Source organism: Suncus etruscus, chromosome 2, assembly GCF_024139225.1.
Source record: "Suncus etruscus isolate mSunEtr1 chromosome 2, mSunEtr1.pri.cur, whole genome shotgun sequence".
NCBI classification, from domain to species: domain Eukaryota; kingdom Metazoa; phylum Chordata; class Mammalia; order Eulipotyphla; family Soricidae; genus Suncus; species Suncus etruscus.
In genome coordinates, this window is record NC_064849.1 from 134690929 (window position 1) to 134703763 (window position 12835).

Here is a 12835-nt window from a genome sequence, read left to right on the forward strand (position 1 = left end):
GTATTGGAATAAAGACAGACCCTCAGATCAGTGGAATAGACTTGAGTTCTCAGAGAATGTTCCCCAGACATACAACCACCTAATTTTTTATAAAGGAGCAAGAAATCCTAAATAGAGCATGGAAAGCCTCTTCAACAAGTGGTGTTGGCACAACTGGTTAGCCACTTGCAAAAAAAGAAATTTAGATCCCCAGCTAACATCATGTACAAAGGTAAAATCCAAATGGATTAAAGATCTTGATATCAGACCTGATACTATAAGGTATACAGAACAACACATAGGTAAAACACTCCATGACACTGAAACCAAAGTCATCTTCAAGGAGGAAACTGCACTCTCCAAACAAGTGGAAGCAGAGATTAAACAGATGAGAATACATTAAGCTGAGAAGCTTCTACACCTCAAAGGAAATAGTGACCAGAATACAAGAGGTACCCACTGAATGGGAGAAACTATTCACCCAATGCCCATCAGATAAGGTGCTAATATCTGAAATATACAAGGCACTGACAGAACTTTACAAGAAAAACAAAATGGACAGATACTTTGACAAAAAAGAAATACAAATGGCTAAAAGGCACATGAAAAAATGCTCCACATCACTAATCATCAGGGAATTGCAAATTAAAACAACTATAAAGTACCATCTCACACCATAGAGATTGGCACACATCACAAAAAATGAGAACAATCAATGCTGGTGGGGATGTGGAGAGAAAGAAACTCTTATCCACTGCTGGTGGGAATGCCATCTAGTCCAGCCTTTATGGAAAGCAATATGGAGATTCCTCCAAAAACTGGAAATTGAGCTCCTATACGATCCAGCTATACCACTCCTAGGGATATACCCTATGAACACAAAAATACAAAACAAAAATCCCTTCCTCACACCTATATTCATTCCAGCACTATTTACAATACCAGACTCTGGAAACAACCAAGATGCCCTGAATGGCTAAAGTAAACTGAGGTACCTATACACAATGGAATATTATGCAGCCGTCAGGAGAAATGAAGTCATGAAATTTTCCTATACATGGATGTACATGGAATCTATTATGCTAAGTGAAATAAGTCAGAGGGCGAGAGATAGACGCAGAATAGTCTCACTCATCTATGGGTTTTAAGAAAAAAAAAAAGACACCCTTGCAATAATTTTCAGAGACAAACGGGTAGAGGGCTGGAAGTTCCAGCTCACTACATGAAGCTCACCGCAAAGAGTGATGAGTGCAGTTAGAGAAATAACTACATTGAGAACTATCATAACAATGTGAATGAATGAGGAAAGTAGAAAGCCTGTCTAGAGTACAGGCTGGGGTGGGGTGGGGAGGAGGGAGATTTGGGTGGTAGGAATGTTGCACTGGTGAAGGGGGGTGTTCTTTACATGACTGAAACCCAACCACAATCATGTTTGTAATCAAGGAGTTTAAATAAAAGTATTAAAAAAGAAAGCATATTTCTATGTTCATTAACAATAATGTAAAAAATAATCATGTCAATTGATACCATTGAACTCATCAATACCATATGGATAAGTTTTATGCCAAAATAATAAAAAATTTTCCAACTACTCATTATCGCTAACTAGCCACAAATTCTTAATATCTAAAACTCTTACTCTGTTAACAATGTAATTCAGAAATTCTCTGAAACTTCTGTTTTGGTCAAATAGAAGCAGTTCCCAAATCTAACCTGCACTTTTGTCTCATTGCACTTAGTTTATCATTTTTCCCCAAGTTCTATTTATCAAAATCTTCCAGATGCACAAAAGTGAAACAAAAATGCCAGTAATACTTAACAGTAAAATAATATTGTCAATAAATAGTAAAATAAATTGTAGTACACATACAGCCACTATGCCGGCTTAAATCTCTACTTATCACTAAGCGGGTTCTTGTAAAAAAAAATTATTGGTGTTAAAAAGTCTATCTTACATGATCTTGTCTATAAAAAATAGGACACATAATGCTTTTTATCAGTCTAAGACACATTATATATGATAGGAAAAATCTACTATTTTACAAAGCGAGGAATAAATACACACATACACACACACACACACACACACACACACACACACACCTACTAGTTAAGACTTAGTAGGGGCCAGAGTGCCTTGCACGCAGCCAATCTGGGTTCACTCCCCAGAATTTCATATGATTCCTCAAGTTCCACCAAAGTAATCTCTGAGAGAAGATCCAAGAGTAACCTACCCTGAGAACAGCCAGATGTGCCCCCTCAAAATAAGTTACTATCAACTGCAAAAATAAAGAGCAATGTAATCAAAAGTAGTAAACACTTTCATAGAGAAAATATCTGCCAGATGCTTTTGTATGTGTCATACTTAAGATTATATAATGTTAAATTCATAACTCTGTAGCTAGATATTACTGTCATTTTCCTAATGAAGAAACTGAAGCACAAAGAAGCTAGGTAACCTGATTAAGATAGCAAATGAAATGAGGAACAAAGATTAGACCCATCAGTTAAACAAACAAACAAACAAACAAAACTATTAATCTAGACAGTAAAATGCAGTCCAAAGATATGATACAGGGTTTTCTTGTTTTGCGTAAGTCTGATATGGGTTTAATCCCTAGCATTACATATAATTTCTCAAGTATTGCCAGGAATAATCCCTGAGTACAGAGGTAGGAGTTAAAGTCCTGTGCAGTCAGATGTAGCTCCAAAATCAAAATAAATAATATGCCATCAACAAAATTGTCTTAAGCTTGTACATATAGCTTAATATAAATTTAGGTAAAGAAACAAACTTCTGCTCTCACAGCCAATCTGTAAGAGTCCCTTTCTTCTGGAGGTTAGCAAAAAAGGGTTGGGAAGCACCCCAATAAGCACACTTCTGCATTCCAGCCAGTCAATAGCAGCCCCTCCCAGCAGATGATAGAACACACTTGGGCCCCGAGAACCCATAAAACCCTGAAGCCTCCCCCTTGATCCCATATCCTCTATAAGATCAGCATTAATGAGAGAAAACGCCTAAAAAACACAAATTGTTCTTGCTATAGTAAGCGGTAAATTCATTGTCCTTTCATTTTAGAAACTAAGTGTCATTTTCATTATCTCTTAATACACCTTATTAAAATGTTCCAAGACTATGAGCCTTAACTTACATTTTTAATTGCTAAGTTCAGGAAATTTAATAGCATCAATACAATCCTACTGCTTAACATATAGCTTGTCATTTTAAATTTCCCACTAATATCCTGTATCTACAGCAATTTTTCTTCATCCAGGATCTATATATTATATTTACACTTTTATGCTTCATTGACCTTTTATCTAAAGTGCTTTCTTACTCTTAAAGTACTTTCTGGACAATCTTAAACAGAGCAACACAGCAGAAAGCATGCTTTCCGGAAGGAGCGGCCTAGCATGGTCACCTGTCCAAATTCCCTGTGAACTACCTAGTGGGGTCAAACTTCCCAGTAATCAGCCAGTGGAACACAAAACCTTCACAAGTGATCCAGCCCACAGACAGCAGAAGGTGTGATTTCCTGAGCTACAGGATGATAATCACTGGCCCCTGCCTCCATACCCTTTAAAGGTCCACATTTTGGTCTCTTGTAGTACTAAACTTTCACTGGGATAGTCTGGCTATAGACCAACAGTGTATTAGCCCTTACTTCAATCAATATTCCCTCCAATACCCACAAAAGAAGCTGTGGGAGCAGAAAAAATAGGACCCTAATCACAGGGACAAAGAACGCATTCCCTGAGCCAGTGCAAGAGGCTCCACACAATTACACAGGAACAGCCAATTAGAAGGGAATATCTTCGTTGGAAAAAGAAGAGAACATCAGGCATCAAGTTCCCCCAGTCGTCCCTGGAGGGAATTAGGTAGAGGCCATAATAGTATATTGGAAAGAATCACCCCCAGATACCACAGAGCACCATGGGGAAACAGCAGAACCCTACCATGGGAAGTTGTTTAAGAGAGGATCCCTAAAGTCTCAACCAGGAAATATCCATCTATATAATCTCTCTGAAAAAAAAAAATGAGAAGAAATGCTGAGATGTTTAATAAGTGAAAGACCCATTAGGAATACAGATCATTACATCATTAGCCAAGAAAACCTATATTATTTACCACAATCCACTATAACTCCTAACCAGAAATTACTGAGGACTTAAAATTTGATTTTAAAATGTTTTACACTTATATACCTCACACATATAATTCTCAAAACTACCAGATGTACAATTAATATCCATTTTCCCGTGTGTTTTTTGTTTGTTTGGGGCCATACCCAGCTGTGTTCAGTGTTTACTCCTGGCTCTTCACTCAGGAAGCCATATGGGGTGTCTGGGATTGAACTCACACAGGTCACAAGCAAGGCAAATGTCCTACCTGGCATACTATTTCTCCAATCCCACAACTATCTCCATTCTAAAAGCAAAGATACTAAGACAGAATTGAACATAATGTGCCTAAGGTCACTGAGCTAGCATAGGAAAATGGAGCACGTTGCTAATTAGTATGTGCAGTGGTCCTGCAGTCCACTACCCGTTGCACCCCTTAATAAATGAGGCAGCTCCGTCCCCACCACAGAGTATCTAACTAAAGGCCTAACCCAAACTAAGCTGTCCAGTGATAAAGCCTCAAAGTTTTTTATCTATCTTTAAGGGCAGGAAAAATTACGTTTTATTCCATATTATCTCAAAAAATACATTCAATTATATATTAAATCAAAGAATGCTTTAAATTACTTTAGTCCTTAATCCCGTGTCCAAAGTTAGTGCAAGTCTAATCTATAGCTTTGTAACTCTTAGCAAATTTTCTCACCATCTAATGTCATCTAATCTAATTTAAGAAGTATATCATGAGGTACTACTACTATTACCAAATTAAAACAAAATTTCCTTCTGCAGAGTTTGTCAAGATTACTTCCTTCCAATATACTCTGTCTCTGTATCTGTATCTCTATATCAATGTATCTAGTGTTCACAAGCAGAATTTTTATATTCTGTGTTCAAATCACAGCTTCTCAAATCAAAAGTTGTATAATTTAAAAATAGTTATTATTATAAAACACTGTTCCTTCAAATAACTACTTGAAACCAGTAATTTTATATAAAAACCAAAATAAGGTCCCAACATTAGATTATGCAAATTTAATAAATAAAATGAGGGCCCGGAGAGATAGCACAGCGGTGTTTTCCTTGCAAGCAGCCGATTCAGGACCAAAGGTGGTTGGTTTGAATCCTGGTGTCCCATATGGTCCCCCGTGCCTGCCAGGAGCTATTTCTGAGCAGACAGCCAGGAGTAACCCCTGAGCACCACCGGGTGTGGCCCAAAAAACAAAAAAGATAAAAAATAAAAATAAATAAATAAATGAGTATTAAATTACTAAAGATCACTTAAATTGGTCATTTTAAGTACAAAATTATTTAAAATACTCAAGATTATAAATCAAAATAAATGAAATAATATATTCTTTAAGTACTTATATTACCATTTAAGAAGTACTACTGACAGTATGTATTATAGAAGAATTCCTTCCCAAATAGCTCTTAAAAGTTAATAAGTTTAAAAAAGTGCCAGCACACCACAGAGACTGGCAGACATTACAAAGAACAAGAACTATCAATGCTGGTTCAGATGCAGGGAGAAAAGAACTCTCATTCACTGCTGGTGGATTGGTCCAGCTTTTTTTGGAAAACAATATGGATATTCATCAAAAAGCTAGGAATTGTGCTTCCATATGACCTGGCAATACTCCTAGGAATATACCCTAGGAGCCCAATAACAGAAAGTAGAAAATCCATCTACATTCAGTTAGGGCAAAGAAGGGACCACCATGACAATGATAGTTGAAAATTATCACTACAGACAAGAATTGGGTGCTATAATGAGATAAAGTGTGATGCATGATACCCCTCACTAACAATATTGTAAACCACAACGATTAAAAGGGGCTGGGTGAAAGGAAGTATGAGTGAGAGTGAAAGAGTGAGAAGGGGGGAGAAAACTGCTCCATAGGGAGGTACAGTACGGGAAGGGCAGATGGAAAATTGGGGGCACTGGTGGTGGAAAATGTGAACTGATGAAGGGTGTTGGACACTGCATAACTAAAACTCAATCGTGAATAATTTTGTCTGTGAAAAAAATGTATTATGAAAAAATTGGAATCGAAAACTTGAGGTTTATTCTAAAATCACCTGTATCATACATAAGAACGTCTTCTTTTCTCTATACAAATCAAAGATAAAATGTAAAAAAAAAATAGTGCCAGCAAATAATTGTATTTGCTAGTTAACTGATATATAGCAATTTCAATCATTAGCATACAACCTCTATTTGAAATATTTCTCTAATTTAAAATGAATTATCTTGTAAAGGTTCTATTCTGAAATGAACATGAAGTTATTTAGTGTAGAACCCATTTCTTATTCCCAGGATCTCTCATATTGTCTTCATATCGTTAAGAACTCAATGATATCGGGTAAAGGAGTAATATATCACAGTTAAATGACAAACTAAAGAAAAGTTATATATTTCCTACCAAATTACTACTTAAGTTCTAAATTACTACCATATTTGTAATTCACTAAATAAGACTTGAATAAATACACTAAATAGAAGGCTATCAATATACTGTGAAGAAATAATAGGCAGAAGATAGCTCCAAATTCCCTTGTTAATTACATTCAGATCTCACGCTAACTTCCCTGAGAAGTTTGAAAGAATGGATTAGAATCAACCTCCCTCCTTCATCCCCATGTGATTTACTTCTCAGCAACATTTTTATTTACTAAGCAACTGTACGGTCAACTTTTAAAGCTAAATTATGAACTCCAGAATATATCCAGGAGTTTATATTGGTGACCATGAAACATTTGGAACCACAGCTGAGCCAGCAGGCATTGCTATAATTACTCACTATTGGAGAAAGATTTTTGTGACTGTTATAGCAAAAAAGCATAACAATATTAAATCACAGAAGGTTGCAAAACACTAAATTTGTTCTAGTTCTGTTATAAGAATCAATCAATATTGACCACAAGAGGCCTATGCACTGGAGGGCTGCAGGTGTGCAGAGAAAGCCCACTTTTGCTGAAACCATTCTGTGACCAGAAATGGGAGTACTTAAAGCTCCGTGACTGCAACAGTCTCTGATCAGTTACTTTCATTCAATGTTACAACACTCCTTGCTGTAAAGCTAATCATCGCAGAGCCTCAGTAGGCTGGGAGGACACAGGCAGATCTGTTTAATTAGTTTATCAATACAAGTACATCAAACTTCATGAGTTATTGACTAAACCTTTGATTATTTTTGGACTGAAATTACTAAATGCTTAGTAGGGCACTTTTGGTATCATTTAACATCAATGGTAGATGACGTACAACTGTGTCCTAAGGTGGCATATACGTGCAATAATGAAATCTTGCATTTGTTAGTAATCAACCTTTTGAACAGAAAAACATGAGTTTTCCTAAACATCACAGGACCGAGCACAAATACAAACATACATACATACATACATACATACATACATACATACATACATACATACAACCAAAAATGTACCTGAGGAACAAAAGTAATTTAAAAACAAAAAGTCCAATAATCATATTTCTAGTGATAATTTTGTTAAAGTGAAATAAGGCAGTAGACCAGAATCTGATTAAAACGGGAAAAATTAATAAGCAGACAATTTCTACTATTGATACAGGCATCAATAATATAAACACCTTTAAATAAATCATAGTACAAAATTTTCTTTTTAGCATACAAAGACCAGAGAGAACTTGCACATTTACTATCAACTTTAAGGACACACTCATTTCCACACATGTCTAAAACATGAAAGTTTATCAGCTCCAGCTTTTTTTCCCAAAGTATAGATCACACCAAAAACTGCGAAGAAAGCAAAGATGCTATGGTATAAAGGAGAGAAAGATTCACTGAAGTATGGATAATGGCTTTAAGAGGGGAAAAGCCAAAGATAGATTCCAGAACAAGTTATCCGGCTTTGGGTTCAGACTATCACATAAGAGCACTGGGATCTCCTTGGTAAGATAATTAAAATTCTCTGCTATCTTGCCCTCATATGTAAAATAGGAATAGCAGCAAAACCAATTTCACAGTTATTTTTGAGAATAAAATAAGTAAAATAAAAAATGCACTAAGGACTGAATATAGACATGTTTTAATGTTAGCAAACATTGTTGCTGCAGTCTCTATTCCAAATGACATACAAACTACCAATATCTCATACTTTTCCTGACAAATCTTCATTATTTGTATATATTTGGGCATTTTTGTCCTTAACATTAATGTATAGAGCAAATTATAAGCATAGATGGCATGGCTATAAGATATGTTTGTCTAACATCTTAAGATAGACATAGAATTAGTCTCCCTCAGCTGTGAGATTTAAGGAAAAATAAAAAGGCAGTATGGCAATAATACCCAGAAACAATAGAGATGAGGACTGAAAGGATTGCCCATGAGATGAAGCTTACCACAAAGAGCGGTGAGTGCAGTTAGAGAAATCACTACACTAACAACTACCATGGCAATGATAATGAAAGAGAGAAATAGAATGCCTGTCTTGAAGACATGTGCTCAAATAAAGAAATTATTTTTTAAAAAAGAGAAAAAAATATTTAAAAATAAAATTATTTATTATATATTATCAGTTAAAATAATAATAATAAAATTAGTTCAAAAGTAAGCATTGTACAAATATTGTTTTTTTTTATTTTTTTTTGGGGGGGGGCCACACCCGGCATTGCTCAGGGTTTACTCCTGGCTGTCTGCTCAGAAATAGCTCCTGGCAGGCACAGGGGACCATATGGGACACCGGGATTTGAACCAACCACCTTTGGTCCTGGATCAGCTGCTTGCAAGGCAAACGCCGCTGTGCTATCTCTCCGGGCCCACAAATACTGTTATTTATAAGAAATATACATTTGGTCATTTAGATGACCAAAATAATTTGTTTTGTCTTCAACTAAAATTCCTGTATCTATATTATAGATAGGTGTTTTTTGGGAGAAACCATAGTAAAGGAGCAAAAAATTCAGAGAATAAACTACTTGGGAAGATTTCTTTTTCTGGGGGGTGGGGGGTTTGAATCACACCCAGCGGTGCTCAGGAGTTATTCCTGGTTCTGCGCTCAGAAAATGCTCCTGACAGGCATGGGGGACCATATGGGATGTCAGGAATCGAATCGGGGTCCTTCATGTGTTTGCAAGGCAAACACCCTATCGCTGTGCTATCATTCCAGCCCCATAGGAAGATTTCTTTTCTGATTTTCATGAAGGACAGAGAGGCTAGAAGCTGAGTGAAGCTGGAAAAGGCCAATGCTTTACTCAATCTTGACTATATAATAAAGTTTACATGAAGTCCAAATAAAAGTGCTTAAGAGCAAATCTGGGCTAAAGATCACATGGATCTGGAAAGGTCAGAGAAAATCCAGTCCTGAACCCATAGATAACCTATCCTGTTTCTCTTTCTCTGGCTGTCAATTTTATCCTGTGACAGCTCTTTTAATATATGTTTTAATGAACAAAGGATTTCCCGAGTTCTGTGTACCATTCTAATAAATTAATGAGACCTGAGAATGAGGGGTGTGAAAACCTCAGACTTAGAGCAGGTAACAACTGGGTTGTTCAAGTTGGGAAGCCCTTTTCTGGAATCTGCAAATAAAACTGCAGGAAATCTCAGTCAAGAGACAGAATTTCTAAAAAATGGAAAAATTGGGGCTACAGAACAAAATGTTCAGGGGTTAAGGTGTATGACCTGAATGTAACCAAATCTGCCTCGATCCCCCATCACTATATGGTCTCACAAGCACTGTAAAGCATAACCCTGGAGGCCCCAGAGCAAAGCCAGTTGATAGGGTGAAACCTTGGCAATGTAGGGCTGAAGAAAAAACAAACCCAATTCCAGCTTGATTGGTTAAAAATACTGGGAGACCCACCAAAAGTAACAAAGTAAAATATCATCATCATATAACAAAACATAGGGAACAAGTTAAAATACTGAGATTTAAAATAAAAAACAATCTGGAATAAAACTTTTACCAAATATATACTAATTACTTGAAAATTAATCAATAAAGGAAAAAAGGACACCAAAAAATTAGTTTACAGATAACAAATAAGACACTGATACTATCACACAATATAACACATATCAGTACCAAGTGAAAGTGGATAAAATTTATCTCAATAAATATAAGTCAAAAGTTCTTTAATTCTGGGGCCGGAGAGATAGCATGGAGGTAAGGCGTTTGCCTTTCATGCAGAAGGTCATCGGTTCGAATCCCGGCGTCCCATATGGTCCCCCGTGCCTGCCAGGAGCGATTTCTGAGCATGGAGCCAGGAATAGCCCCTGAGCGCTGCCGGGTGTGACCCAAAAACCACAAAAAAAAAAAAAAAAGTTCTTTAATTCTGATTGATGACAGAAATTTAATGAACTAAGAAGCTCAACAAATATCAAATCAGATGAACACATAGAAGCTCACACCATGGCTAAAAGCTGAAGAGTACAACATGAAAGCACTGAGAGGAAAATGACAGGTTACATGAGAAAACCAAAGTACCAATTAACAGGAAAGTTAAGCAAGAATAGCAGGCACATGAGTCTTTAGAGCATTTGTGGGGACAAAGAGAGGGTGGCTAGGGCCACACCCAATGGTGCTTGCTTACTCCTGACTTTGCTCAGGAATCACACCTAGTGGGCTTGGGGGAATCATATCAGATGGCGGATAGAACTCTGCTCAGCACATGAAGGCAAATGCTCTACCCACTGTACTACTGCTCTAGTCCCCTTTAAAGAATTGTTAAAGTGCTAAAACAAAGAAAAATTACTAAGGCAGAATACTATGACCAATGTAACAATGCTACAGGAATGAAGGCAAAAAGGGAAACTCAGATTCAGTTACCAGACCTGCACACAGAAAGTCAACAAAAGATACTAAAGTCAACAAAAGAAACTAAGAAATACTGACAGATATTTGGACCTTAAGAATTACAGAGAGAACACTGGATATCCTAAATATTTCAACTAGTCAGAGCTAGGTGCTATTAAGAGAGATACCTAATTCTGTCCATCTTTGCCTTTTCACTGGAGTGGGTTATTAATGTAGTTAGATGTGAGCAGACTATTTCCTTTTGTCTCCTTTAGTTTTTCAGTCATCTCTTCATTACTCATTCAGATATTTATTCAAAATAATATAGCACATACTTTCTAATATCCTCATTTATGCCAGATAAGACTCCATTTACCTCCATCCAAAATATTATATCTCAATGTTAGCAGGTCTGTGAAAAAAATTCTACAAAGAAGGCTTTTCCTTTTCCCAAATCTCCCAGACTCAAGAAATGAAAGCCAGGCACATTCTTTGAGGCATCTGGTTGCTAGAAATAGCCAAATTACAAAGCTTGTATACTGGCATTTCTATTCTCATGCAGACATCACTACTTCCTACTGGAATGAACATAACTTCTGAAACTCCCTCTCTGCGTAATCTACAGACAATTAATTGCTGAAGTGGAGGCTCCTGATAGATGTAGCCATGGAATTCTATCATTACCATTAAGTGTTCTTTTAAAATACAAGCCATTTGCTTACATCAATCTCTCATTCCCTTCCCAGAACTCTTAATTTCTATTTACTCATCTCAGTGAATTCCACACTGTCTCATAATTTTTTACCATCTACTAAAGGTCATTAGTAGACTCAATACTAACCTCAGTCTTAAAGTTCATTAAATTCCACTCTCAAATTCCATCTAGGACACCCATCTAGGGACCAGTAATTGAAGGCTCTCACCCCCTCCTGTGTTCTGCTCACCTCCTGCTGCACTAAGGGAAGGGAGACCAGAGTTAGGATGAGGCGCCGGCATTAATACACTATGAGCGCCCAACCACTTGATCTCAAGTCCTTCCTGACACTACAAGCCCATCAGTCTTTCATCTCACTAGACATACACTATCTTAGCATTAACTACAGCAAAATTTCTACTATACTAGCCTCAAGGAATATCCAACCAGTTAAGTTATCCTTGTCAACAAACCTGAATTACTGGCCTTTTTGGTTTTTTACTTTTTTTTTTTTTCATTTTTGACATACTCAGTCTTTCTTAGTCTGAAATGTGGGCCCAACAGCTCAGTGCTTAGGACACAAAGTGCTGCTCAAGCCTGGTGGTATTATCAGGTCACCAGAATAAACCCCAGTAGTGCTCAAAGGCCATCAGGGTTACATATAATCATATTTAGAGGTCTATGCTGTGCTGGGGAGGGAATTCAGGGCCTCACATATGAAATGTGTCTTTTACCATTTGACCTATTTCCCCAGGCAAGAATAAATGTCAATTTTACTTTTCACATTCTCCACCAAAAATCCAAATCTAGAATTGTCTACTGTTTTCCATTTTCATCTATTCAACAATGTACTACAAAGTATATTAAGATACTTAAATATTAGGTCTGGAGAGATAGTACAGTGGCTAGGGTGCTTGCCTTGCATATGGCCAACCTGGTTTATATACCCAGCACCCTAAAAGATCCCCTAACCTCGCCAGGACTAACCCCTGAGCACTATCAGGGATGACCTAAAAAACAAAATTTATGTATCTTTATTTTCTATTGAAAGTAACCAAAAAGTATATTCTGCTTTCTTTACAAAACAGTACCTCAATATTTTTGCTTGCCACATTCTTCACAACAGCAGGGAACAGTTCAGATGCATTTTTCCCTTTTGCAATCATCTGAAAAATAAAAACAGATTAGAACTGAGAAGTTTTTAAGAAGTCATTTGCAAATGAAACATAATATATATACATACATATATATAAACAT

General features: G+C 36.7%; 1 protein-coding gene across 1 annotated transcript in view; it reads right to left on the reverse strand.

The window, feature by feature from the left end:
• The window catches only part of AP3B1 (adaptor related protein complex 3 subunit beta 1), a 239500-nt gene that overhangs the window by 187747 nt on the left and 38918 nt on the right, over nt 1–12835 (reverse strand). The window contains exon 3 of the mRNA XM_049766041.1: nt 12670–12744. Within this exon, the coding sequence (XP_049621998.1) occupies nt 12670–12744 (75 nt within the window). The remainder of the gene's footprint in view (nt 1–12669; nt 12745–12835) is intronic.